Source organism: Callorhinus ursinus, unplaced genomic scaffold (genome assembly GCF_003265705.2).
Source record: "Callorhinus ursinus isolate GAN/ISIS: 27379988/994484 unplaced genomic scaffold, GSC_fseal_2.0 scaffold10, whole genome shotgun sequence".
NCBI classification, from domain to species: Eukaryota; Metazoa; Chordata; class Mammalia; order Carnivora; family Otariidae; genus Callorhinus; species Callorhinus ursinus.
In genome coordinates, this window is record NW_027397072.1 from 70,729,519 (window position 1) to 70,757,001 (window position 27,483).

A 27,483-nucleotide genomic window follows, 5' to 3' on the forward strand; every position below is an offset into this window, starting at 1 on the left:
TGTGAGGGGAAAAAAGACGTTAGAGAAAAACAGGGATGCAGGCAAGTGGGGAAAGAGGAAAGACAATGGCCATTTTTCCAAGTGCTCCTCCATAGAGTTTTTCAGCATCTGGCGACATTCAGACTTATATCTAAACCTAAAGGGTATTATGCTTCCATTTCTGTTCAGAGGGCTTCTGAAGTATGAGAAAATCTGCTCTGGCCCTAGTGTGGCTGAGGATTTAGCCTGCTAGTAATTCTGAACACCTGGACTAATTTAATGCCCACGAAAGAAGAGTTGCTGTGCTCTACTCACTCTTACCTTGGCAAGTTTGTCATAAACTTGTCATAAGCCTCATAAAATGATAAGGCTTTAGAGGCCCCAGAATACTCTCTTGTGGCCTCTTCTATTTCCAGTGGGTGTGGAAGAATGTTCAGAGGCAAATAGAATGAAGTGGTTGAAAAACATGAGTTTGAAACTAGATAGACCTGTGTTGGATGCAACTTAATGATATTTTAGTTCTGACTTTAGAGAATTCTCCTACTTGCTTTGAGTTTCAAATATGCTCAACATGATGATTGTAAGGCTGACAAATAAGAGTTATTGTGAGGATTAAAGGAGTGAGGGTTTGCAAAATAATCAATACATTGCTTGGTATATACAATAGAAGGATGTTGACTTCTCTGTCTTTCCAAGAGGTTTACTGATATCACACCTAAATGGTAATCTCTTCTTAGCATCTTGGACTCCTCCTGAGAGGCAGACTGGTATGGCTAAGCATATACAATATGGAACCAGATTGCTTAAGACCAAATCACAGCTTTCACACTTCTTAGGCAGGTGATTGGGGTTAAGTCAATAAACGTTTTGAGACTCAGCTTCCTCATCAAATAACTGGAAATAATATTGTATATTTTAATGCATTATCTCCTGTAAACTGCTTAGAAGGAGTGCCTGGCACATAGCAAGTATTCAAGCACGGTAGCTGTTATCACCATGACCACCACCATCGCCATCATGATCATCATCACCATGCATCTGCTGCCAAATATAGCCCTTCCTCTATATCCACACTCATCTGGGAAGTTTGGCACTGATAAAACAAAACAGTGAATAAGTTAGCTATGGTTCCCATTTGGCCTTAGAAGGATATTAATAATTAATTTCTTAGTGGATTTTTACCTTCTTAGTTAGGTTTGGTTTGTGTTCATTTTGAAGAAGGGTACATGTATAAATTGGATGTGAAATCACAGCATATCAATCTTGCTGTGATATTTAATGATTAAAGGTTTGTCACAGGTAACCCAAGTCCATTGAAGAATACCGTTAATCAGATGAGACATGGCCTTCCTGTACGGCACTGGCTTTTCAAGTATTGTCAGGACAGACCTTAAAGTGTCTTTTGTACTTCAGTGGGTGAACATTAATCAGTTTTTTCTCCACAAAAGGGCATTTCCATAGATAAGCCGTGTATTTTGCTTAGCAGATTTGATGCCCAGCTCCACTCTGAAGTCCTCAAGGTTCTTTTTCCCCCAAAATATAGGGGATCCATCATTTGAAGATGGAGGAAGCAAGGAAGGAGGTAACCAGACAGAAACAGAATAGCAAAGATCCTAAGATGGGACAGATTATGGTACATTCATGGAAATGAAAGGCTAGTGTGACAAAGCAGTGAGGAAGAGAGGGACAGAGAGAGCATGTGTTCCTTTGTAGAAGGCTGATAATTTGACTTAGTTCCAGATATTTATCTTATAGTCTATGTTTACCCTCTTATCAGAATCCATAGTCTTCTCAAAATATCCTCTGGCTCTTCAAGGTAAACCGTAAGAAGAGATGACCTCAGGGAACCTCCACTGGTTACCGCTCTCAAGAAGATAGCAATGAACATTTATCACAGGTTCAAATGTTTGTGAATTATTTACCATTGAGTACTTTGTGTGTTTTTGTCTTCAAAATTCTTGGCCAAATTATAGGAAAAACTCATATTTTGACTTCATTTATTTGAAATTTTTCCAGAAGTAGGATTAGATGAATTCCTTCTCTTGTTTGAAATTCATTACCTGGAAAAATACATTTTAGGGACATGGGTATTGAACCTTGTTCATTTTCCCTTCCAGGTGAACAGGGAGGTAAAAGGGTCAAAGGCGAAAATTTTTCCTTCTTTAACTAGTTTGTGGAGGGTACTTAAAAAGCTAGTCTCGTAATTTCAAACAGTATGTTTAAGGTAGCAAGTGTACAGAGAACTCTTGCTACATCTTAAGATAAAAAGGCTCTCTAGAGAAATAAGTTAACAAGACATTCTACCCACAAAGTAACTAAATGTGTTACATTGGCCTTGAAATATAAGCATAGAATGATGAATCATTTTTGACATTGTAGAAGCAAATGACTTTTGGAAAATGTGGTGAGTCCCTGTTGATTCAGAAAGTCTTTATATATTGTATTTCATAAAGCACATTGATAAATGAAACTTAGGAACAAACGACTAGATAAATGTCAAGATGCATACAGTTTGGTTCTACATGTATATCAATATTTTTACATTCTTAGATTGGAAGATCTTTTAAGTGTGTTTAGCTATTTTCTAATTGCTTTATTTGTGCAAATGATAGATTTTTGTTTTTTTTTATACATAATTTCATAACCGGCCTTTATCTTATAGGTGAACTTTCTGGATAATACCTACATATATTCATATAATTGACATATCTCTGCTTCTGTGAAGAATCCATATATTTATAGCTGTATCTACATTTGTCCATAAAGGCATCTGTCTTTATATCTATATATTTTTGTTCCTTGAGGCCTGTGCACACATTCTTTTCTCTGCCTGGCAAACTCTTATTCTCACATTACTGATTTCTTCTCATCTTTAGCTCCTCAAAGAGGCTTTCCTTAACGACTCAGTGCCTCTTGTAACACCTGCTCTTTTCCTTCTTGACACTTAGCACACTTTATATGCTAATATAAATTTTAATGTAGAAAGAGATAATTCAGGTCTTAAGCTTCATGTTGGCAGCAGTGCCACCTGTTTTGTTAACCACTGTTTATTCAGAACTTAGCGAAATGTCAGCATAGTAAGAAGTCTGTTTGTATTTGTTGAATGAATGAATGAATGATTGTTGAGGACAAAATGTGTTAAGATTTTTCCAAAATTTTAGTGTCATTTATGCAAGAAAATCATGTAGTTAGTTTAGGGAAATTAATGTATTTAAACACAACCAACCTAGGCGCCTGGGTGGCTGAGTCAGTTAAGCGTCTGCCTTCGGCTCAGGTTGTGATCCTGGAGCTTCAGGATCGAGTCCAGCATTGAGTCCTACATCGGGCTCCCCACCCAGTGGGGAGTCTGTTTCTCCCTCTGATTCTCCCCCCTCTGATGCTTTCTCTATCTCACTCTCTCCACCCCCCAAAAATAATAAATAAAATTTTTTTTAAAAATTTAAAAATAAACACAACCAACAAATACATTTACAAATTTTTGAGCCCTAGAAAGAGTGCTATAGTGTTTTGAGAAATACCCTGCACCTAATAGGCACTTGATAATCATTTCTCAACATTATTTTATATTATTTTTTTATATTTTATTTTTGTGGCAATATTAGTGTTTGAAGAAAGATATTATCTTCAGGGGTTTCAACCTTAGAGATTCTATATGCTCTTCTGAAAACTCTGTTGTGCCAAAATCACACACATAAACATAGATTCATTTTTGAAGGCTGCAGAAATTATTACTTGCTATGCTGGGAATAATAGAGCCTTGCTGATTGTATAGAAAATAGTCTTTGGCGAATGCTTTTCTCTGCCCATATGCACCCATTGGCTTTTCCTGAAGACGTCAGACAGGTAGTCCTGGACTAGAAGTCAATAAGAAAGAAAAGGAGAAAGGTAGCACTGTTAGCTTTTCTCTTGGAATGTATTCAATTAGGGCTCTGCTTGAGGCTTGTGAAAACCAAGATAGCATTATTAAAAAGTCAGTCCATCAAACACACTTGAAAATATTATCTCGTTATTATTTTTATTCTGGTTGCAAGTCACGATTCACCAAACACAACTTTAAAAAACGTTATCCCTTCCATACTGACCTTTTCATTTCATATATAGCTCGTAAACATTCATCAACTGAAGCATTGAAATAATTGCATTTATCTCTTGATATTTTTTTAATATTTAAAAAAATACAAAGGCTAGTTTTATTTTGCTTAAAACCTAGTTACTGAGGTAGCATTCACTGTACAGAGGACTGAAATCACCATCCAAAGATGTTTTGTCTATTTGTCTGAAAAATGTGGTACTCTGTGCTATGGAAATTTGGAACATTAGAGTCGACTGTAATTATATAGTCAGCTCTCCACAAAAATGATGGTCCTGGGATACAACAAATAAATGAAATCCACAAATAATCCCAAGCCTTTTTTATAGAGAAAACTTTTTACATAGACATGCCAACAGCTAGCAGAATTGATAGAGCCAAATGTCCTTTGCCTATCCGGCTCCTGGTGGAAGCAGTAATATGCAGGGTAATGGCCCAAAGACAAGGAATCAGAGAAAACCCGAGAAACAAAGGTTGTGGTTTTAATCAGCACTTGAAACACAATGTTTATTGCACACGGTTTCCTGAATGTCTGTAAAATGTGAGCAAAACTAACACCCAACCAAGGGTTTTAAAACAGCAGTAAAAAGACAAATCAAAAAACTTAAAAACAAAAAAAACAAGAACACCACAAGCTATATCTGATTAGCTCACTGCACTTTGAACAAAGCTAAACTTTACCAGTGTGGATCCTAGCTTTTCTTGCACAGATCTAAGGAATTTGTCATGATGCCATAGGCTAAGTACCCAAACCAGACATATTACCGTTGAAATATTACAAACTTTGCATAGGCCACCAGTCAGTGCCTTTTTTTTTTTTTTTTGCTCTGTTTGATTTCTGGGTTTTTAAAATTATTATTCGGGGGAAGATGCTTGATCACAGAACACATTCTTTATATATAAGGACACATTTAAAGATGAGTATTTCTACTTGGTGGTGGTTACCATTTCAGTGGATGGGAATACAAAATTAACAATCCCATTGAGATGATTTTGATTCCCAAGAGCATCAGATAACTTTATTTCATTCTTCATTGCGCATGATATCATGCAGAGATGTGCTGTTTGGACTACAGGTAAGTACAACGAAAAAGGCTTGATGACATCTCTGGACCCGTGGCCACTATGGACAACTTCATAAGGGTTCAAGAAGGTCTTTCCAAATATAAAGGATAATCTAGTTTTGATTCAACTGGTGAAACGAACAAAATAGAGACAATCTCCAAATATCCACATTGTTATTGCCCCTTTCAAAGATATATGAGCCAGTCACCTAATGGGCTAGTTTCACCTAATATTGTTTTGATTCTTGATTTAATTTCCTCTAAAGATGGATAATATGAAGAAAGGAAGGCATTAAAAACACTTGGTGTTGTCTTTGGAACTCAGCATCTATCCATCCTCAAAAGAACTCCTTGACCCTTCTCACTTCGCAACACCAAGTTCTATATACCTGGCAAGGCAAAAGTTCTTGCTCATAAAGACAAGTCCCTCCATCCCTGCTGGAGTGAAGGAGTCATAACTTCTTAGGAAAGAACACATATGATTTACAAAGGTATGCCAGGTTACTCTGAGACATTGACCTAGTGGGATATTCCCTCTGCCCTTCCCAAATTAGAGAATTCCTGATTTAAACATATAATAAAATGCTACAGTTCATCTATTTTATAAATTTTGAAAAAACTAAAACTCACATTCAGATTTCAGTGTCTTTGATGTATTTCATAAAATTAGTATTTTCTTTTTTAAAAAGTCTTTTATTTTTCTTTTAAGATTTTCATTTATTTGAGAGAGAGAGAATGAGAGCGAGTGAGCATGAGAGGGGGGAGGGTCAGAGGGAGAAGCAGACTCCCCGCTGAGCAGGGAGCCGATATAGGACTCGGTCCCGGGACTCCAGGACCATGACCCGAGCCGAAGGCAGTCGCTTAACCAACTGAGCCACCCAGGCTCCCCACTGGTATTTTCTAAATTGTGTGTGTGCATGTGCATGTGCTACGTGCTTAGCCATTCATGTAGGCTTTTCATATAGTATCATTGAAGTGGGAGGAAACATGGAGGTTGCCTAATCAAGCAGTCTCTGCTTCAGTACAACTAATGGCAGCACAGTGTATCCCATAAGTGAGCATGATTAGATTTTAGAATCCTCTCTCTTAAGCCACCTGGTAGATAGATGCTCTGACTTTGGTCAAGTCTCGGCCTTTTTGAGCTTCAGCTTCTCAATTTATAAAATAGACATGGTGTTTCACAAGTGTTGTGAAGATCAGTGAGATATTTAGGTATCCTAACTAAACTATAATGGCTATACAATTCAAGCATCATTTTAATTAACTTCCATCAACTTACTAAGGAGCAAGACAATGTTTTCCAAATGTAAGAAGAATAATAATAGGAGCAATAATAATAATATAGCTCGTTGGTGCTGAGTAGCCATAAAAGTCCTAAGAACTTTATATGCATTATCTCATCAAAAGGAAATTGCAGTGTGATGAAAATGTTCTGAAATTAAATACTGGTGATGGTTGCACAACCTTGTGGATATACTAAAACCACAGAAGCATATATTTTAAAAGGGCACATTTTATGATATGTGATATTATATCTCAATTAAAAAAAGAAAATTATATGTGAAAGAGTTTTGGAAAATTACAAACGTACAAGTGGTCTGCAAAGTGCTGTGAAGGATTCAATGAGGCTTAAGTCAGTATTTTTTCCTACTCTCAAGTTCTCTATAATATAGTTGAGACATTAAAACAGATGCATAAAAATTAACACCTACAGAAGTACCTGAGGGAGGATTGTCACAGGCTTTCACAGAGTATTAGATACTTTGAGGACCAAGAGATGTGTGTAAGCCTTGAGGAGGGTGTATCACTGTCCAGGATATAGTTTCATGGAATCAAAGGAACTCTACATTCTGTAGAAAGGAGACAGATTAGAAAAGGCTTACTACCCTTAATGGAGATTGGATGGGAAAATGGAAATACTCTTTTCTTAGAATGTCTTACCCCTAAATGAGATCTTTCTGAAGTGGCATCACTGATGATCTCTCCCACTTCTGGTTTCCTGCTCTGTGGTGCTATGAAATGTAATTAGCCAAAAAGAAAGATGCACTTGGGTACTACTGCCCTATTCCTGACTCAGTCCTGTGAGCATACCTTGGCTTAAAGATCTTTTCCCAGAATATGGACACCGTTGAAGTCATTCTTTTTTAGAAAGCCCCTCCACCATGGTCAGGTCCCAGCACCGATATTTATTAGCATTATGATTTGGGACACGTTATTTAAACTCTCAGAGTAGACAGAAAAAAATAGCACTCAGCCTTCAGGTTGGCTGGGAGTTTTAAGTGACAAATCGTCTAGAGCTCAGTGTGTTGCACACAGCGAGGACTCTGGGGTGCAGGCCCTGGAACGAGATGCGAGACAAAGGGAAGATATCTTCTGTGTCCCTGAGTGTCTTTGGTATCCACTAGCTGTGTTACAGCTGTCTACGTGCTAACTTACTCCTGCCACACATTCAGAGGCTTCTTGAGGCCCTTGAGCATTCCCCACAGTGCACCCTGCCCCTCCTTGCTGCTCCCTCAACTGGTTTATGGGTGTAAATATTTGCATGCATGACTTGTCGTCTGATTTGATTGAAAACTTCCTGTGGGACAGAGAACGCACTTTACATATTTGTACTGTCTACACATTTAGCCCAATGCAAGATGCATGTCAATATTCCACTTTTTATTAGCTAAATGAATAAAAAATATTATCCAGTGGGAAAAGTGGGAGACAAGGCAGCAGTACCTTTTTGTTCTTGAAATGATGATGATGTGTGTGCGTTTTATTTAGGGGGAGGTGGTAGTGCATTTCCAGCTCAGATCCAGGTTGAGGGAACTAGAGCAAAAATATATCTAGATTGGTAAACACAGTCTCTACCAGATAGGAAGACCTCTTAATCATTCATTTGGAAATGCATTTGGGTTAAATTTGCAATTATCCAAGTCTGTCTGTTTCGAGGTGAGAGAACAGGTGGCTGCCTGACACACTCTGTGGTGTTACTTATTCCAGCAACAGTGACTATAGGCCCCAGAGTCCCCCTCAGGCCTTAGAACCTCTGTTCCCTGGTAAGGATTAGTCTCTGGAGGAGCCACATAACATTCAACCTGCCTCCGATTTCAGTTGACGATGTAAAATTGGACCATGGGAGTTGTTCTGTATTCTGAAAGGAGCGTAAGCATTCAGTGTATTTGAAGACATTGTCAGTTTTACCCAAAGTGGGGCCCTGGAGTATAGGACTGTATTGTCTTGCACAACAGAAGCTTGTAGACCAGAAGCAAGGCTTCTTGCTGATCTACATGCCATTCGGACTTGCACCCTTGTTCATCTTGTTTGTTGGTACTCTAAAAGTATGGTAAACAAATAAAACTAACAGAAGATAATTTCTTTCATTTTTGGTTGTTTTCCTTGAGCCACACAATTCTACATAACAAGCCCAGATTAGGGAAAAAAATCAGTGGACATATCTGTATGCCATATACAGGGTAAATCTTTATATTTATGTATTCTGTTTTACCTATTTTGTATGCATATAGATTGAAATAGATCTGCATCTGTAACATATAGACATCTTGCTTGAAGTATGCCCAAGATATCAAGTACACCATTAAATCATAATCTTGGTTAAAATAAATATTTTCAAGTGAATACATGATTACAGATGGAATTAAAAGGTGCATGAAACTATGGTGCCATTTGCTAGAACCTTCAAGTTCCTTTCCAGCGTCATCTTCGATGTTTCCTTTTAACTTGGTTTAATAATATAATTCTTATTCAGAAATGAGCTTTTGTGAAGAAAAATCAATAATTACCTTTGTCACTATTTATTTAATGAATCCATGGAAAAACTTCATTAAGTTATAAATGCCTTGTTACTGATATTCTCATAATAGATTTTTGAAATTATATGTGAGCCAGTTATCTATTTCAAGGGAGATACAACGCTGAAAGATCAGTACATGTCCAGTGAAATTACTGCTGGTTTTGCTAATACAATATTCATGAGAATTTGCCAGAGACAATCACATTTAATCCCAGAGAATAAGAATTTGAAATGGATTCTTCTAAATTGTAATTATCCATTGGCAAGAAAGTTTAGTGAGTTTTATTGTTTATATAATTGAAATGACTTGCTATTCTGTCAATATAGGAGGGGTGTGTTTTGAGAATATTTACAGTTTCTGAATGGAATCATAAATACTGGTCCTCTATATATGCTTCATATTAATATTGTGTGGTTTATGTGCATTTTTAAAGATCTATTTATTTATTTTAAAGAGAGAGAGTGAGTGCGAGCCGGGGGAGGGAGGGGTCGCAATTGAGGAGGGATAGAGAGAGAGAGTCCTAAGCAGACAGCTGAGCGCGGAGCCTGACACGGGCTCCTATCTCACAACCATGACATCATGGCCTGAGCCGAAACCAGAGTCAAGAGTCGGATGCTTAACCACTTGTGCAACTCAGGTGCCCTTTTATGTGCATTTTTAATTCATTTGTTTTCAGGGAAAAAATGGACTTTATGGCTTGATGCAGCCTCGGTCGGGTAAATTATGTCTGATTTCATGTGGAATCTGTTGTCTGAACCTACTTTGGTGGTATTCAGTTCTGTTCTAGCTGACTAGAGTTTGAATTCATGAAATATTAAAGGTTTTGGAAGTCAAAGGACCAAATCAACATATCCAGGAAAAGATGGACATAGATTAAAAGTCAGAAACTCTCCAAGCATCACCAAGCCCCATTGTTCCTTAATAGTTTTTTTTTTATTATGTTGCAAGAAATGAATCCCTGCAGAATCTGGGGATTTCTATATCCTAGAAAATATGCATTTTACATTTCATTTTGCTGAAAAAGTTAGGGACAAAGTAAAGGGATTTTTTTTCAGAGTTTGTACATTTTATAACTTTAGCATTGTAATGCTTCTATTCACTGAACTTGAATCTCGTTAATAATTAGAACTCTGATAATAAGAGACTATTGTGGCCTTCCTATCAGACCAAGTAGGGAACTTTCAGAATTTCTTTCAGTCTATCCTGGGATAAGAAACATGTCTGTAATAGAAGAAACCCTAGAACAGTGGACAACTCCAGAGTAACAAATATCTTCATGCATTTGTTATGGTGAAAGGGCTGACTCCTACAATGCAACAGGAATATCTTCACGCACTTGTTATGTTGAAAGAGCTGATTCCTACAGTACAACAGGAATTTAAATCTGGTGTCCTGTGGAATATTTCTTCCTGACTCCAGGGAAGTCCAGGGAAAGTCTCGACACTACTTTTGCCACTCTTGGATAGTAAAAAAGTCATCCACTCATCTTTACTCATAGAAAGTAACTTGAGTTCACTCCTTTGTAATAATAAGTACAATTTCGGTTAAAGCCAGTTTATTAGCCCTGCTTGGGCTGCCTTGGAGCTGTTAGTTGCACGGGATGAGGGGATTTAGGGGATGGGGTTGTTTCTCCTCTTGTTTTAGTGATGTTTGCTTCTTTCCTTCCTTCCTGATGCCTCAAGACATGAAGCAGGAAAAGGAAGAGGAGGTAAGGGTCCTCTTTGATCTTGGCTAATCCGACAGAAGCCATCTAGCTGGGTTTAGCCTATACTGGAAACTGACTCAGGGGGACACTTTTAGGGAGCATTTTAGTAGGTTCTTTAGTGCTTTTAACCACATCATTGGACCTTCTTTACCTGCAATTCCCTTGAGGTAGCGAAATGTACCTCCTTCATGTGGCTATTTAGAATTTCTGCCTTAGTCCCTGACCACCCACCATTGCAACTTCAGGTTCTTTCTCTTGAGTTGTCTTCACCACTTACCACCCCCCACCCCAGCCCTACCAGTGGCCCTCTCGGATGTGATACAACACAGTTCTGTGCTGGCCCTCTAACCCATGGTCTGTGGGCAGTGCTCACGTGTCATTTGTTCTAACAAACTCTGATGCACAGGTGCAGTAATATGTCTTTGCTCTGGTATCAGAGCAACAGCCAACCACAGTCCCCTCACTTGATGATTTCTCAAACAACAGTCCAAACCCAGGAAGGAGCAAGTGGGATTGCTGACTACCCCAACCATTGCCCCGAGTTCCAGGAGATGAGTATCAAACTTTCTGAGATGTTTCCTTGAAGTCACGTTCCCCTGCACTTGAGGTAAGAGAAAAGTAACCTTCCATACAAATCACAGCACAGCCTAGTTGTCTCCAAAAATCTTCTTCCAGTTATCCATCTCTTCTTGGCCTTTCTCGCCTCTTTAATGATCTGAAAATAGGTACTTAATTCAGGGTCCCAAAAACAGTTGTCAGTGTTCTCCTTTGCAAGTCTTGTACCTTATTTTGTAGAAGAGGAGAAGCAATCTGTTTTTTGACTTATTATCATCTTGAAATTGAGAAAAAAAATTGTCCATTTTAACATTCTATAACATCTACAAATCAGTTGCTACTGTCCCCTATAAAATTATTTTAAACACATATTGATTGATACATATGTACAGTCTTCAAAGCACAGTATGAGGCCTGGTGGTGTTCCTACTCTAGCAGGAAAGATAAAATAGTAGCAAAGGACACCTAGATTAACCAAATCTGCTAACTGCAGTTATAGGATGACCCAATATTCCTCAAATTCACATCAAAAACTAATGATGTAATGTATGGTGATTAGCATAACATAATAAAAAATTTAAAAATAAATAAATACATACAGAAAAAAAATTCAGCCTAGTGTAATCATTAGGAGCACAAACTCTAGAGCGAGACTGCTTGGGTCTGAATCACAGCTTTTCTCTTTCTAGCTGCCTGACCTTAGCCAAGTTACCTAATCACTCTGTGCTATAGTTTCCTCATCTGTCACATGGAGATAAAATAGTACCTTTCTCATGGGGCTGTTATGAGAAATACCAGAGTTAATATTTGTAAAGTCCTCAGAACACTATAAAGGTGTTTGTTAAATAAAGATAACAACAAATCTCTTAAATAAGGTTCTTAACATCCCTCCCCCCCCATGAAGCTATATCACACATGTGTTAAAAATATATACCACGTGAAATAATTTACTGAAAATGAGCAAATTGGAATTCTACCCAAATCAGGAAATAATGGTTGCTTGCACAAAAGACCTGTGAGGAAAAAAATGTCTAAAAAATATCTCCACAGGCCCTTGCATAAAATTTTAGTTTTCATGAGAATCCTGCTGTTTGTTTATCCCTGGAATGATTCCACAGAAAACCCAAATAACTTACAATGGTATATATTTTAAAAGAGGGATTATAAGAAATATGGTAGACATTAAAAATAAGTCTAGGGGAAAACAGTACACCTGAAGTCTATGTAGCTTTTAAAATTGCCCTACTCTTTGATTTTGAGTTTCCCAAGAACCAAAGTTAAAAAGGAAATATGACTTTAAGTCGTATTGCCTATCAAGCCCAAAACAAAACACACAATTTTTAAAGTCCATGCTCACTTATTATAAGAAAGAGATCCTTTATAGATAGTAAGAAGCAGAAAAAGAAAAACGGGGACCTTTTGCATATCAGTATGAAGGGTACAACGAGCAATGTCCCAAATAACATCTTCAGATACTTCCATTTAGTTGATGCGGTTTTGTACAAGATTTTCTCAAAATAACTCAGAGTGTAAGCTGATGCCATGCTCTTGCCACCTAGTTCAATCAATGATGGGAATCCAGTGAGAGGTTAAGAGGACGCGGTCCAAATCTTCAGGTTTTCTGATATTCTGATTATAAATTTCTACAGGAGTGGATAGATTTTATGTCCTTTAGACCCCTCCTCCCCCATGTTGTTCCTCTCAACTGAGGTTTGTTGAAAGGTGAGCTGAAGACAGTTTGAGGTTATGTACTCTGAGGGGGGCCTGCAGTGCGGGTATTCTGTGCTACTGATTAAGGGCAAATCCATATGCTTTACTAATCAGCTGAGCTCGTGGTCGAGCTGTTAGAGAATGTTTCTCAGAGGCAGAGGACGTAAGCACACTGTTCTCTTTGCTATCTCACAGTATGACGTTCTAGAGTTAACAGCAACAAACTTTGCATTTAGAATGATTTTAATGCTGCTTTGCATAATTCCGAGAGGTAGTTAATTGTAGATAACTGCATCTTGGCTTAGATAGAAACCAAAAATGAGGGACTGAATTCTAGTTCTACTACCTGTCTATTAAGTTACCTGACCTTGAACAAGTCATTGTACCATCCTGTGTCATAGTTTCATCATCTGTAAAAAGAAATTGAGTAAGTTTCGGGCTCTTAACGTTTGATGACTCTTTTTGTGAATAAGGACTAAGAAACTGTATTCACTAAATGCCTGTCCATGTGCCCCATAACCTTGAGAATGCTTTCCTCTTTTTTGAGTATTTATCATTTGGCTCTAAACAGACTTAACTGCTGCAATTTTACCAGTTATTAAAATAGATAACTTCAAGCCTTTTGAAGGGGGGGATGGAAAGAGTGGAGTAAAGGAACTATGTTAGAGACATGACAGGATGCCCTTCCACACAGGCAGCTGTGCACCTTTTCTGTGGCAACCTCTGGGAGTTCTCTTGAAAGTGTTTTTATTGGCATATCAGTCATCCATGAAAGAGATGCTCCAGATTGACCCAAATGTCAAGAATCTTGCTTCTAGTACATGAATTTTTCAAAAGTAAAATTGGAGAAAAGCAGTTGTTGTCTGAATAATGTTCTTGAACAAGACACTGTATGTAATTTTTTTAAAGTTGTGGTTTCCTAGAACAGGGACTAGGAAGGTGAGTGGGGGGTAACCACATGACAAGAGAAAATGCCTCTTAGAGGACCTAAATAATATATAGTTAGAAAAGAACCCAAGATGAACTTAACTGAACCATGACTATCTTAAGGGAAGTGATTACACACACACACACACACACACACACACACACACAAGTGATATTATGCACACACACACATACACAAGTGATATTATACACACACACATTTATCTCTGAATCTCTGCTTTTACTTTTTATTTAATTTATTTAAACTAAACCGGAAAAAAAACCCAACAATTCACCCATTTCTTCCACCCCTCATCCCCTGCTTCTTGCAGTCACCAATCTATTCTCTGTGTCTACAAACTTGGTGTGTTGTTTGTTTTAAATCCCACATATGAGAGATCATACAGTATTTGTCATTCTCTGACTTATTTCACTTAGCACAATGCCCTTGAGGTCTATCTATGTTGTTGCAAATGGGAACATGTCATTTTTAATGGCTGAATAATATTCCCTTATATATACCATGATTTCTTTACTCATTCATCCATCTGTGGATCCATAGGTTTTTTCCATATCTTGGCTATTATAAGTATTGCTACAGTGAACACGAGGTGCATATATCTTTCCGAATTAGTATTTTTCTTTCCTTTGGATATATACCCAGAAGTGGAATTGCTGGATCATATAACAGTTCTATTTTTAATTGTTCAAAGAACCTCCATACCGTTTTCCATAGTGGTTGTACCAATTTACATTCACATCAACAGTGCAAAGGGTTTTCTTTTCTTCAGTCCTCACCAACACTTTTTATTTCTTACCTTTTGATAATAGCCATTCAACACAGTATGAAGTGATATCTCATTGTGGATTTAATTTACATTTTCCTGATGATTATGATGTTGAGCATCTTGTTATATACCGGTTGGCCATCTGTATGTCTTCTTTGGAAAAATGTCTATTTAAATCTTTGCTCATTTTTAAATTGGGTTGTTTGTTTTGTTACTATTGAATTGTATGAGTTCTTTACATATTTTGAATGTCAGCACTTTATCATATACATGATTTGCAGTTATTTTCTCCCATCCAGTAGGTTGTCTTTTAATTTTGTTGATGGTTTCCTTTGCTGTGGAGCTTTTTAAGTTTGATATAGTCCTACTTATTTATTTTTGCTTTTGGTGTGAGATTTTAAAAAATCATCACCAAGACTGTTGAATCACAGACCTGTACCTCTGAAACAAATAATACATTATATGTTAAGAAAAAAGAAGAAGATAGTAGGAAGGGGAAAATGAAGGGGGGAATTCAGAGGGGGAGATGAACCATCAGAGACTATGGACTCTGAGAAACAAACTGAGGGTTCTGGAGGGGAGGGGGTGGGGGGATGGGTTAGCTTGGTGATGGGTATTAAAGAGGGCATGTTCTGCATGGAGCACTGGGTGTTATATGCAAACAATGGATCATGGAACACTGCATCAAAAACTGATGATGTCATGTGTGGTGATTAACATAACAATAATAAAATAAAATAAGATGTCAAAAAAAAAAATCATCACCAAGACCTATATCAAGGAGCATACTGCCTGTGTTGTCGTCTAGGTTTTTTTTTTTTTTAAAGATTTTATTTATTTATTTGAGAGAGAGAGAGAATGAGAGATAGCAAGCACAAGAGGGAAGAGGGTCAGAGGGAGAAGCAGACTCCCTGCTGAGCAGGAAGCCCGATGTGGGACTTGATCCCGGGACTTCAGGATCATGACCTGAGCCGAAGGCAGTCACTTAACCAACTGAGCCACCCAGGCGCCCTCGTCTAGGTTTTTTATGGTTTCAGGTCTTATGTTTAAGTCTTTAAGACATTTTAAGTTAATTTTTGTATATGGTGTAAGATAGTGGTCCATTTTCATTCTTTTACATGTGGCTGTCCAGTTTTCCCAATGTCATTTGTTGAAGAGACTGTTCTTCCCCCATTATAAATTCTTGGCTCCTTTGTTGTAAATTAATTGGTCATATATGTGTTGGGTGTATTTCTGGTCTCTCTATTCTATTTCATTGATCTGTGTATCTGTTTTTAAGACCAATACCATAGTGTTTTAATTACCATAGCTTTGTAATATAGTTTGAAATGAGGGAGCCTTATGTCTCCAGCTTTGTTTTTCTTCCTCAAGATTGGTTTGGCTAGTCAGGGTCTTTTGTGGTTCCATGCAAATTTTATGATTCTTTGCTCTATTTCTGTGAAAAATACCACTGGAATTTTAACAGGGATTGCATTGCATCTGTATAATGCTTTGGGTAGTATGGACATTGTAACAATATTAATTCTTCTAATCCATGAACATGGAATTTCTTTCCATTTATTTGTGTCTTCTTCAATTCATGTCATTAATGTCTTAAAGTTTTCAATATACAGGTCTTTCACCTCCTTGGTCAAATTTATACCCATGCATTTTATTCTTTTTGATATAATTGTAAATGGAATTGTTTTCTTAATTTCTCCTTCTGATAGTTCATTATTAGTGTAAAGAAAAACAAGAGATTTTTGTCTTCTGATTTTGTATCCTGAAAATTTACTGAACTTGTTTATTAGTTCTAACAGTTTTTTTATGGAATTTTTTTAGGCTTCTATATATAATATATCATCTGCAAATAGTGACAGTTTTACTTCTTTCTTCCAATTTGGATGCCTTTTATTCCTTTTTCTTGCCTAATTGCTGTGGCTAGGAGTTCCAATACTATATTGAACAAAAGTGGCAAGCGTGGACATTCTTGTCTTGTTCCTATACTTAATTCTTATTAAACGCTGACTAATTAGTATAACTTCATACAACTTTTTGTCCCCTCCTCCCTTCCAGCACCAAGGAAAAATTGGAGTTAAATTTAATGTTGGAACAGATGACATCGCCATTGAGGAGTCCAATGCAATCATTAACGATGGGAAATACCATGTAGTCCGTTTTACGAGGAGTGGTGGCAATGCCACGTTACAGGTGGACAGCTGGCCAGTGATCGAGCGGTACCCTGCAGGTAAGCCAGTGATTGTGTACTGGGAGAAGATTTTATGGAAAACAAAGCACTATTTTGCGTCCGTTTCACCAAATTGTGGGTTTTCTGAGAAACCATCAAGTATTTATTGGACTTTAAAATCGTGTGAATGTAATGCTATCCTAAACTGTTCTTGATACAGTGTACAAATGACATTTTGTAGGAGAACTTGAAGGCACACAGTATCGTTTGCAAAATTCAGGACATCAGTGAAACCAGAAAAATGCACACATAAAAGGCACAACATGTCAAAGCTCTTTTTACTGGATCTTTGCATTTGAACAAAGGAAAGGCTTTGTCAAAAGTAACAAAGTTAAAATTTAAAACTCAAAGAAGGGATATTACACAGTTTTCTCTGAAAGAAAATAGGACCAGGTGGTTCCTTTGATGGTGGTGCAGAGCTGAAACTCATGAAAGGTGCAAGAGGACCATGGGACAAACAGAGAAATAGTAAAGGAACAACAACATATAGTACTATAAATCACCAGTTATAAAAACATGTAACTAACTGAAATTTGTTTTCACTGTCATAGAACCATATGGGAGTTTCACAAGGACTCTCTGACACTAGCATTACTTATTTTAAGTCTATAAAATGAATGTCAAGCTATTATTGGTAAAATAAAAATTACCTTTTTCACTGTTAATCAGCTTTGTCAGTTCTACGTTATTGAAACAAAAGCAATAGATTAGAAATTTAAACCAGTGTTACTTGGGATTGCATATAGTCTCAATTAAAAAAAGCATGTTGTTTTTAAGTAAAATACAAATTAAATGTATAATTGTTATTTTACTTCATTTATTATCATCTTTATATTTTAGTACAAAGAGATTACTAAAAATATCAGCTTCATTTCTCTCTGCTCCCCTTTTAGATACAACTGACCTGTACAACAGATTTATAGCACAGCATAAAGAAAGAATATAAAAAGAAGTTTCCATTTTGTACAGTAAAAATGATTACCAAAATGTGCATAAGCCTCTGTTATAAGTTTTTGTTTCTTGGCAGAAATAATTTGAGGAAATAACTAACTTATTAAATAAAGAGTAATTTTTCTTGGTACTGACTCACAATTAGGAACTGTCTAATGAAATGTCTGTGTTGCCCTTCTGGACCTTTGTGGATTTAAAAAATATCTACATCTTCAAGCCTCATTTCAGGCCTATTCTGTAAACTTGGTGTTCTGCAAATATTTGCTGAATTAAATATAATAAAAAAATCCAGGTCTATGACAAAATTCAGAAGCAAGCACGTTAACAATATGTCCAGTGCCCATTATAATACTGGCAAATAGTAGGTAGTCAATAAATATTTGCCAAATTGATGTCCTGGGAATTATCCCGATTTTACTCTACAGTTATGAGAATGTACACCTTCTTTTACCATCTGTAATAAGATGAAGGAATGGAAGATTTGGAAGGAAAGTAACTTAAATATGCACACAGTGTCACACAGTCCCTGCTAATACCTCACTGAATTTACTGAAATCCTAATACAAAGGCATTTTTCATAAAAACTATAGCCTCTGTGAAATTATGGAAAAGTAAATTGGTGAATTTCCTAAAATACGGATTAATCAATAACTGTTTCCTGAGAGGAAGTTATTGCCCTGGACACAAAGATGTAAAGTAGGATAAGGTCTAGGCCCTGTCTCTGGGGCTGTTGTGTCTGTGAATAGTAGAGCTGGACATGTAAATTGACAAATCCCCTTGCTATTACAGTGTGGCAGTTGCTTCTTGAAGCCTAGCATTGTTTCACCAGCTAAATTATTAAAATTATTTCATTTTAGTAACTTTTTACTCTTGTCACACTTTCCGTACTGCTATCTGTAAGAACTCTGCTCTAGAGAATGCTAATGCTGACCTCTGAGGGGAGAGAGGAAGTCACACCCTGAAGTTAGTTTGGGAAAATATGGGTTACTAAGTTTAAAATATGTATACTTGGACTTTATCAATACCCATTATGCATCTCTCAAAGAGAAATATAGTATGCATTTCCCAAGCATAGATAGCCAGAATCTAGTTTTCTAATGCGTTAAGGCATTTGGGTAAATATTTTATGTTTTTTTTTTTAATTTCTATACCTCTTTGATATATTGTATCTGATTGGGAATCCTTTAATTGTGCACATACTAGATACTATGTACGAGGTATAGTTCAAAAAAGATATGATCTTTTCTTGTGGCAAGCCAGTGTCCAATTTGAATACTAGTAGCTGAGACTGGGGCAGTAAATTTATTAAGTCAACAAATATTTCTATATTTTTCTAGACTAATATTTGTTTAACATATACAATGTATATTTACCAATTAAATGGATGCTCATTATAGGGAACAATGTAAAATATATTTAAAAATCAGAAGCTGGCAATATCATGATAATTAAGGACTAAATCTTTAGAAATAGTTATTTTAGATGCAACCTCTTTTATATTAGTCAAAGATTCTATGTGCCCTTTCATTAAAAAGTATTTTCGATAATATTGATTAATCAAGAGTGAGCAAAGTTGCAGTTATTATGAAAGATAAAAGCAAGAGTAAAACGCAGACTCTGTCCTCAAGAATGTGAGAGCACCTGTGGGGAATTTCAATATATACATAAAAAAAGTTAATGATCGATATGCAAAGAACTCAGGGAATCACCATTGCTGTTATCAAGTATTTTATTAATCATCTGTTCTATGTGCATTTCAGCATGATATTGAGATAGGAAATAAACCATGAAAATTTCAAATACCTTTTTCTTTTGGAGCTTTATCTGTAACAATGCCATGAGGGCTGAATACAAATTTAAAAGTATATGTCATCTAGTTTAAAGTTTTTAGAACAAAGTGATTTTACGTATGAGTCAATAGAAATGTCTAGTATATCTCTTTTCTATTGGTTTGTGGTAAGACTATTTTTATTTTAAAAGTTTTTTGTTGTTGTTACTCTTCATTAGAAAATCAGCTAGACTAATGCTTTTACCACCAAATCCTATGATCAGAGAAGCAGGAACCAACAGACTATATTTGGTTCCTTTTAAAGTGCCTGCACTGCAAAATATAGATAATAAGGATTGAAATTAGTAATTAAGTATAGCACTTAACCTTCCATTATAGGGCTTTGTGGCAAGCGCTTTTATATGAAGCAATTCATCTGGTAGCAATGCTATACCGTTAATGAAAAGCACCTAAAGCATTGACCAGTGGTATTACCCAGTAATTGTCTAGAAGACTTTCATAGAGAAACTAATTAGTAGAGGTAGATTTTATGCTCTTTTCAAGTATATGAAATATTCCTTTAACTCAAAAATTCATATTTTAGAATAAATATTGAATTTTCTGAATAGCAGACCCAATTTCCTTTGTATTTTGTATATGGAGCAGTGAATAGGAATAATATTTTGCAAGCCATTTAAAGATGAGAAAGCCATTTATTGGCGCTTGTTAGTTAAAGCTCTAGAATATAATACATCGTTAATCTCTGATTTGTTCCTAATTATAGTTATGTAGCAAAATTTCTCTCAACAAAAATAGCTTTTCTTTTCTCATAATGTTAATCCACAGAATTTAACATCATCTTACATGCCCAGTGTAAAGATTGCTCCAGGTAAATCACAGTTACTTTTGAAGATAAACCTTTGAGTTCATTTGTGTACTAGTGTGCCAAAAAATATCCTTTACACAAGGCCAAATATTCATTTTATTCCTTTCAAATTAGCACATCAAATCAACAAGTGTTTAGAGGATAGGTACTACATTAAAGGGATATACGAGGCTTACCATCTGGTTACAGAGATACATAAGAAGTGTTGGAGATTAAAAACATACTATGTGAGAAAATACAAGAGTTATCATATAATATTTGGTTAACTTCTGATTAAGAAATACCAAAAAAAAAAAAAAGGAAAATATGTTCCAAGGAAGAAGAAGCCATTTTGAGTAAGTTGTCTAGTAATAATATGGAAAAAATAGGAAACTTGATTTGGGTCTAGCCTTGAAAGGCTAGATTTTTATTTAGAGGATGGCATGCATTTATGTTAATGAGACTAGCAGGAAAAGATAGAGACAGAACATATTTAGAAAGTTATTAAATAGTCCAGATATCAAAAGATACGCTAAAGTAGGGTGATAGAAAATAGAGAATTAATACAGAATACAATAGAAGAGCTGGTTTTCAATTGAATAGGAGAGTCATTTTTACTTTTTAGTCTTTCTGTCTGTCTGTCTGTCTTTCTCACCAGCAATTTTTTAACATTCTGTTGCTGCAGTGTGTCATCAGACTGCACCAAGTAACAATGAAATGAAAACCTGTGGTAGGAATGAATAGAGAAGTCAGAGACATGGTTCTCCCTTGCTAAGAGTTTAGACATTTGGGGAGACAAGAAGGATTCAGAAAAGTTAACTAATGTCAAATAAAATGGGTCAACTTCAAAATTACTAGTGAAGAGTTTAATTGATATAGAGTCTTTAAAAAGGAGAAAATGGTGGTCTGTGATGATTTAACAAAGAAGATCATTTAATAGGAAAATTTGAAAGAAAGAGAGGAATAGCCGAAGGAAAGACTCTATAGAGATGGTGTCAATATTTTTCACATGATTATTCAGTTTGGCTCAAAGATCTTATGGGTATTATCTCTAAACTTTGACTTTGTTTTCATCTTCAAAAATTGGTAAAACATTTCAGAGCTCAGGAAAGTCATAGTGATGATGTCCCTTTAAATTCTATATACTTAGTTTAGATTGATTGATTGAATTTTAGTTTAAGTCATCAGTAATTATTGACTATTTGAGCTATTCCATCATTTAAAGATTCCTAGTTGGTACTAAGTGTTGGTCGATTTGATGATCTTGGTGTTTTTATTTAGCTTTAACAGAATTTTTGCTATGTATGATGTAATTGAAAAAATCTACCTCATTTGTGATCATAGCATTTGAAGGAGAGAAGGAACTTCAAAGGTCTTCTATTCCAGCTCCTTCATTTTTCAAACAATAAAATGGAACCTTGGAGAGGTTAGTGGATTTAATCAAAATCACTGTGCTAATTAGTGGTAAAGTCAAAATTGTACTTGGGAACTCTTGTTTGCCAGCTCTTTGTACCTTACTTTATACTATTTGGAAGACAAAAACCAAGAGAAATCATTAGATGTATACTTCAGTGTAGCAAGGTATACTCTTCATTGCTAAATATGAAGACTTACATGATTGGTCATAATTGTGTATATTGGTCCATGTCACAGTCTGTTACTTCTGCTGACCAACACAGATGCATGTACACACAAATCTTATGAGTGCTAAAAAATAATAACACATGGAACAATAATTTTCTTAGAGAAACCATAGTTATTTTGTTATCACTAAACTTTGGGGTCAATAATACTCATTAGTAGGCACTGATTATTTTTTAACCTCACTTTTAAAGCATTATTAGCAAATTAAGTGACCCATTATGAATCATCACTATTTTACTGTTCCTGCAGCACTCAACCTTTAAGTTAACATGATTTCAAACGTTATGTGTTTATTCATTTGCTATCTTTATTTCTCAGTTGATTTCAGTAGCCAGAAGAGGAGTGAGTCATTAGAGGATTCAGGTGTTAGAGATACTTAAGGATTATTTGGGAGAAAAACTGTACCTTAATAGATTTGTCAGATGTCTTGGTTAAATGTATTAGATATGGGAAATGTTTGAGTGAATTTTGTTTCCCTTCTACAAAAAGTAAGGCAGTGAAAATATAACTTTCTTATGGAAAATGATAAAATCATAGAGAAGACTCGAATCATTCTTTGAGTAAACAACCAGTTTTTGGTAGAGTCCAACAGAAGACATGATAATCAGGACTTGTCACATAGTAGGCTACTTAAATAATTATTGAATAAATCCAGTTTCCTCCTTCAATTTCTATGTAAAAACACTGTCTTTTGCTCATCATTTTTAGTCAAAATATCCTTATGTGCATGCGTGAATATTCATGTGAATATATAATGTTTGGCTTCTATTTGATGTAGTTAACTGTTTACAAACTAAAAATTTCCGAAGTAAAGCTTACATACTATGAAATATCTGAAACTTCAAATACTGTAGCTATGTTAGATAGACTTAGTGACAAAAACTCTGACTTTTCCAGTGCTAATTACCTTCTGTCATGGTGCTCAGTTTTTCTGATGTTGGGGGCTTTTCTTGATGAAACATAATGAACGTTTTATTCAGCAGTATATTAAGTATACCAACCTAAAATGCCTAGCTTCAGAGAGATTGTATCAAAGGAGATAGAAATGATACATTCTCATCCTCACTCATTTTTATAGATTCTCAATGGCCTGGGGTTTTTGGTTTTGGTTTTGGGATTTTTGTTTTGTTTTGTTTTAATGTCAAAAAGTTCTTACAGTTACTGTAAGGCAATCACATTAGGATTTTTAATTTTCTGACAAAGTAAAGAGAAAATTCCTCTGATGGTTTGGTGGGCTTTGGCACCATTTATGCTACACAGGCTAACAAACATAGATTATATAAATAAATAATAGCCCTTCTTCATGATTTCCAGATTTCCCCTTTATCTTCTTGTTCCCCACTATTGTTTCCAATGTACAATTTTAGTACTTTAAATTCTTATCATAATAAAGTTATGTATCGATCCCACTCCTGAAAAATACTCATGTTACACAGAAAATGGCATTATCATAATTTTAAGTAAGGATAGCCAAAGTATTGACTGAGGAATTGGATTTAGGGACTTTTCTCCAGAGGCGTTGATAATCAAGTTAATGAATTTACTTACTGCTTACAAACAATGAATTACTAATGTCACATACAAAAAAAATCAGTTGCTACTACAAATGCACAATTTAGTTTTTAGGAGGTGAGGTTGAAAAATGTTTAAAGAAATAGTTTAAAGAGTGAAGGACAGAGAAATTACATTTTTAAGGATCTTAGGCTTTCAGGAAACTTCACAGCTTTTCCAAGTGTTTGGTTGATTTTGATAGGATTTATAGTTTTATAGCAATGCTTTTATAACTTCATCAGTATCCAAAGGTTTCTTTCTTATATCACACAGTTGATAATTGGAATTCAAAATAATAATTGTTGAGGTCAAGATTCACTGATAGATGCAAAAATTAGTGCTCAGAAGTAGGAGTAGAGACTAGCAATTTATGTAATGTAAAAGTGTCTCCTTCAAGAAGATAGAAACTTTTCACAGAGAAACTCAGCAGAGCACCCTAAGTGATCAAACTAACCATCATCATTAGTAAGAAATATTGATTTCATGTACCTCCTGACATGATGCGCTGAGAAAGTATTCTCAACAAAAATTCATGACCTCAATCTAATCATGACAAATGTGATGTGGGACTCTGGATTGGATTCTGGAATATTAGTTAAAAACTGTTAAAACCTACTAAAGTCTATACTTTAGTTAATAGTATAATACCAATGTTAAATTTTTGGTTTTGATATTTATTCAATGGTTAGTTATGTTGCTAACAGTGGGGGAAGGTGGGTGAAAGATAGGTGAAGCTCTTGTTGCTATCTTTTATAACTTTTCTGTAAATCAGGACTTTTTAACAAAAATTTTAAAAATGATTTCTATCCAAAAATACATTTTACTCAATTCTATATAACATTATTCCAGAAAAAAAAAAGATTTTAAATAATAAAATTTCATGTCTTTGTAGAACTGGTAAGTCAGATGTAATTGTTGTGATAAATTATGCATTAACATGTTTATTTGGTTATTAGAAAAGCACGTTTATTCCTAAGAAATATAAACCTAATTTCTATAACAATCCAAAGGTGTAACCTAATCTAATATTTTAGTTAGTTCTTAATTAAGACAGAATGACATAATAAATGTGAAAGTCTTTTGAAGTATGAAGCCTTTAAATAGGCCATATATTAAAATTTGAATTATGATGATGAATATTTTGTGTCAAATTTAGCCTCATGGGTTGAATATTTGTCAAAGAAAGACTTTCATCTTAAACATTTTAAAGTCTGTTTTGTTTTTAGCCTTTTGAATCTGACTGTATTAAAAAGCAGCTGAGGTTCCTATCTCTCCTGAAAATTTGAGACTAACTTCCCTCATGTTAAGTATTATTGAAGTGATTTTTCATCTTGGGCATTATTATCTCTACTGGTGGCCTGAATATTTAAAATATCCATTGAGAGTCCAAAAGAGAATACACCTACCATAAGTCTGTCTAGATATTACCATGTGCATTTCCAATGAAGTATTTTAGCTGAATTTATGAGATATAAAACTGGACAGAATAGAGGAACATCTAGCTTCATTCTTCTAAATAGTGTCAACTAATTGATAGCATGCCATAATAATTTTTCAGGGTCACCTTTGCTGGAGCATTTTAAAAGTCCACGTAGAGTCTTCAGCTTTCTCATTTGTTATTTTTATAGCTCAGTTTGGCAGAGGAGTCGGATGAAAGTTTATTTTCTGGTTAGCGGAGAAACAAACAAAAAGAAGCTTTTTAAAAAAAAAATGCGAAAGTTTGCTTTGCTGTAAAGGGGGGCAGGATGGTCACAGTCACAGAAGGAAACAGGCCTGGGGATCATTAGATGAGGCCTGTACTTTATGGAAGTGTAGTTCAAATAGAAGGATAAATCCACATAGGGTTGACTCAATAAGGAAATTGGTTTTACACAAGGATTGGTGTAAAGAGGTAACAACTCACCCACAATCTCAGACATGCACAGAGCCCATTTAAATTCCTGCCTTTTGTAGGATTTAGTATCAGCAGGAGTGAGCTAGACAGGCATTCTTCTGTACAGGGAACTCTGTAGGTTCTTTTATATACATTTTCTCATTAGCACTCACAAAATCTTTGTAAGCCAGGTAATATTATTTCCTTTTGATAAATGAGTAAATACAGAGAGATTACTTTACTTGCCAAGGTCATAGATCTCAAAGCTCACTCCAGTACTCTGAAGTATTATGCAACATTGCCTACAATACTTTTTTTTTCTTAAGATTTTATTTATTTATTTGACAGAAAGAGACACAGAGAGAAGGAACACAAGCAGGGGAGTGGGAGAGGGAGAAGCGGGCTTCCCACTGAGCAGGGAGCCCAATGAGGGGCTTGATCCCAGGACCGTGGGATCATGACCTGAGCTGAAGGCAGACGCTTAACGACTGAGCCACCCAGGTACCCCTACACTATTAATTCTTACTCCTTCTAAGAAAAAAAAAAATCAGAAAAATTTATTCTTTGTTCCCACCATGGTGCACATGCCTAAAACTTTGTTGTCCTGAGGTCCTGATACCTATGGGTATTGCTCGTTTTGTTCATATCTCTGAGGACCGTTTAAGGGTCCCTTGAGATTTATAGCATGCTCATAATGATGCCCTCCCCTGCTGGCTTGTCATTCTTTTGTTTGTGTTTTGTTTTCTGGTTATTGTTTATTTAGGCATAGAAGTGAGTGCCAAATCCAATTTGTATACTCCTCTTACTAAATTGCAATAGGAAATATAGACCGTATGTCAAATGTCTAAACTTCACACATATGCTACAGACTTAACACAAGATTAAAGGAGGGGTAGTGTGGAGCTTAAGGGAGAAGATTCAGGAGTCAGACTACTTGGGTTTAAATCTTAGTTACAACGCTTTGTAGATGTGAGACCTTTCACCAAATTCTTTAATCTCTTTGTACTTCAATTTCCCAATCTGTAAAATGCATTAATGATAGTACTTACCTCAGAGGCTGTTTGAATGTTCCATGAGTTAGTTATTAGTTCCAAAATATTTAGTAATTGGTAAAAACCTGGTAAGTAGGAAGTACTCAATACATGTTAGCTCCACTCTCATTAATCACAGTAGTCCAGTTTTGCAATCCTTTAAGTGCAATAGGTACTAATCTCCCCATTTTAGTGTGTATTTCCATCTGAGACCAAATTTATCCTGTCTTGGCTGTCACACTTGTGTTCACACACTTGGAGATAAATCTTCCCAGAAGGTTTCGGAGATGTAATTGCCCCACACCCTCTGGCCCCTCACCAAACTCACCCTGAGCCAAGACAATACAGAGGCATCACTAGGAAGGACAGGATTCAAGTCAAATGAGTGACAGAAAATATGTTCTTATAAATTTAGAAAAGGAGTGATGTGTAGTGATCAGAGAAGACTTCATAGAGGACTGGAATTTGGGCTGGGTGTTGGAGAATCCTTTGGATTTTAGTAAGTGAGCATTACAGAGACCAGGCTAGCTGGTGAACAGGCCACTGCGTATAGTCATGCAGCTTGTGTGACTATAGGGACTGCACCAATATCCCATTGGAGGAAATGAGTAGAAGCTGGAATCCAGTCTATACTTGGGTCAACAAGCCATGTACCCTGGCATAGAGGATGTCCCCTGAAGAAAGCTATCTTTTCCTGCTTACCAAGCACCTTGGGCTCACCCAACCTTTTATCTGTGTGTTAACTAAGGGGAATCTCCTTTCTCAATTTTCCATGATGGCACCCTATAATTAGGAGACCATAAAAATTATCATTTAAACACACACAATTCTGAGAGAGAAAAGAAGCAATAGCAATAGTTAACTACTGTATAATAGGCACATGCCAACCCTATCCTGAGCAATCCAGAACTCTTGTCACTTCATCTATGAGCTGCCAGATAGAACTGAGACTATT

General features: G+C 35.9%; 1 protein-coding gene across 22 annotated transcripts in view; it reads left to right on the forward strand.

The window, feature by feature from the left end:
* Positions 1 to 27,483, forward strand: part of NRXN1 (neurexin 1) — a 1,133,502-nt gene that overhangs the window by 939,137 nt on the left and 166,882 nt on the right. For all 22 annotated transcript variants that reach the window (XM_073897720.1, XM_025868729.2, XM_073897726.1 and 19 more), the window contains one exon: positions 16,674 to 16,845. In XM_073897720.1, coding sequence (XP_073753821.1) covers positions 16,674 to 16,845 — 172 coding nt within the window. The remainder of the gene's footprint in view (positions 1 to 16,673; positions 16,846 to 27,483) is intronic.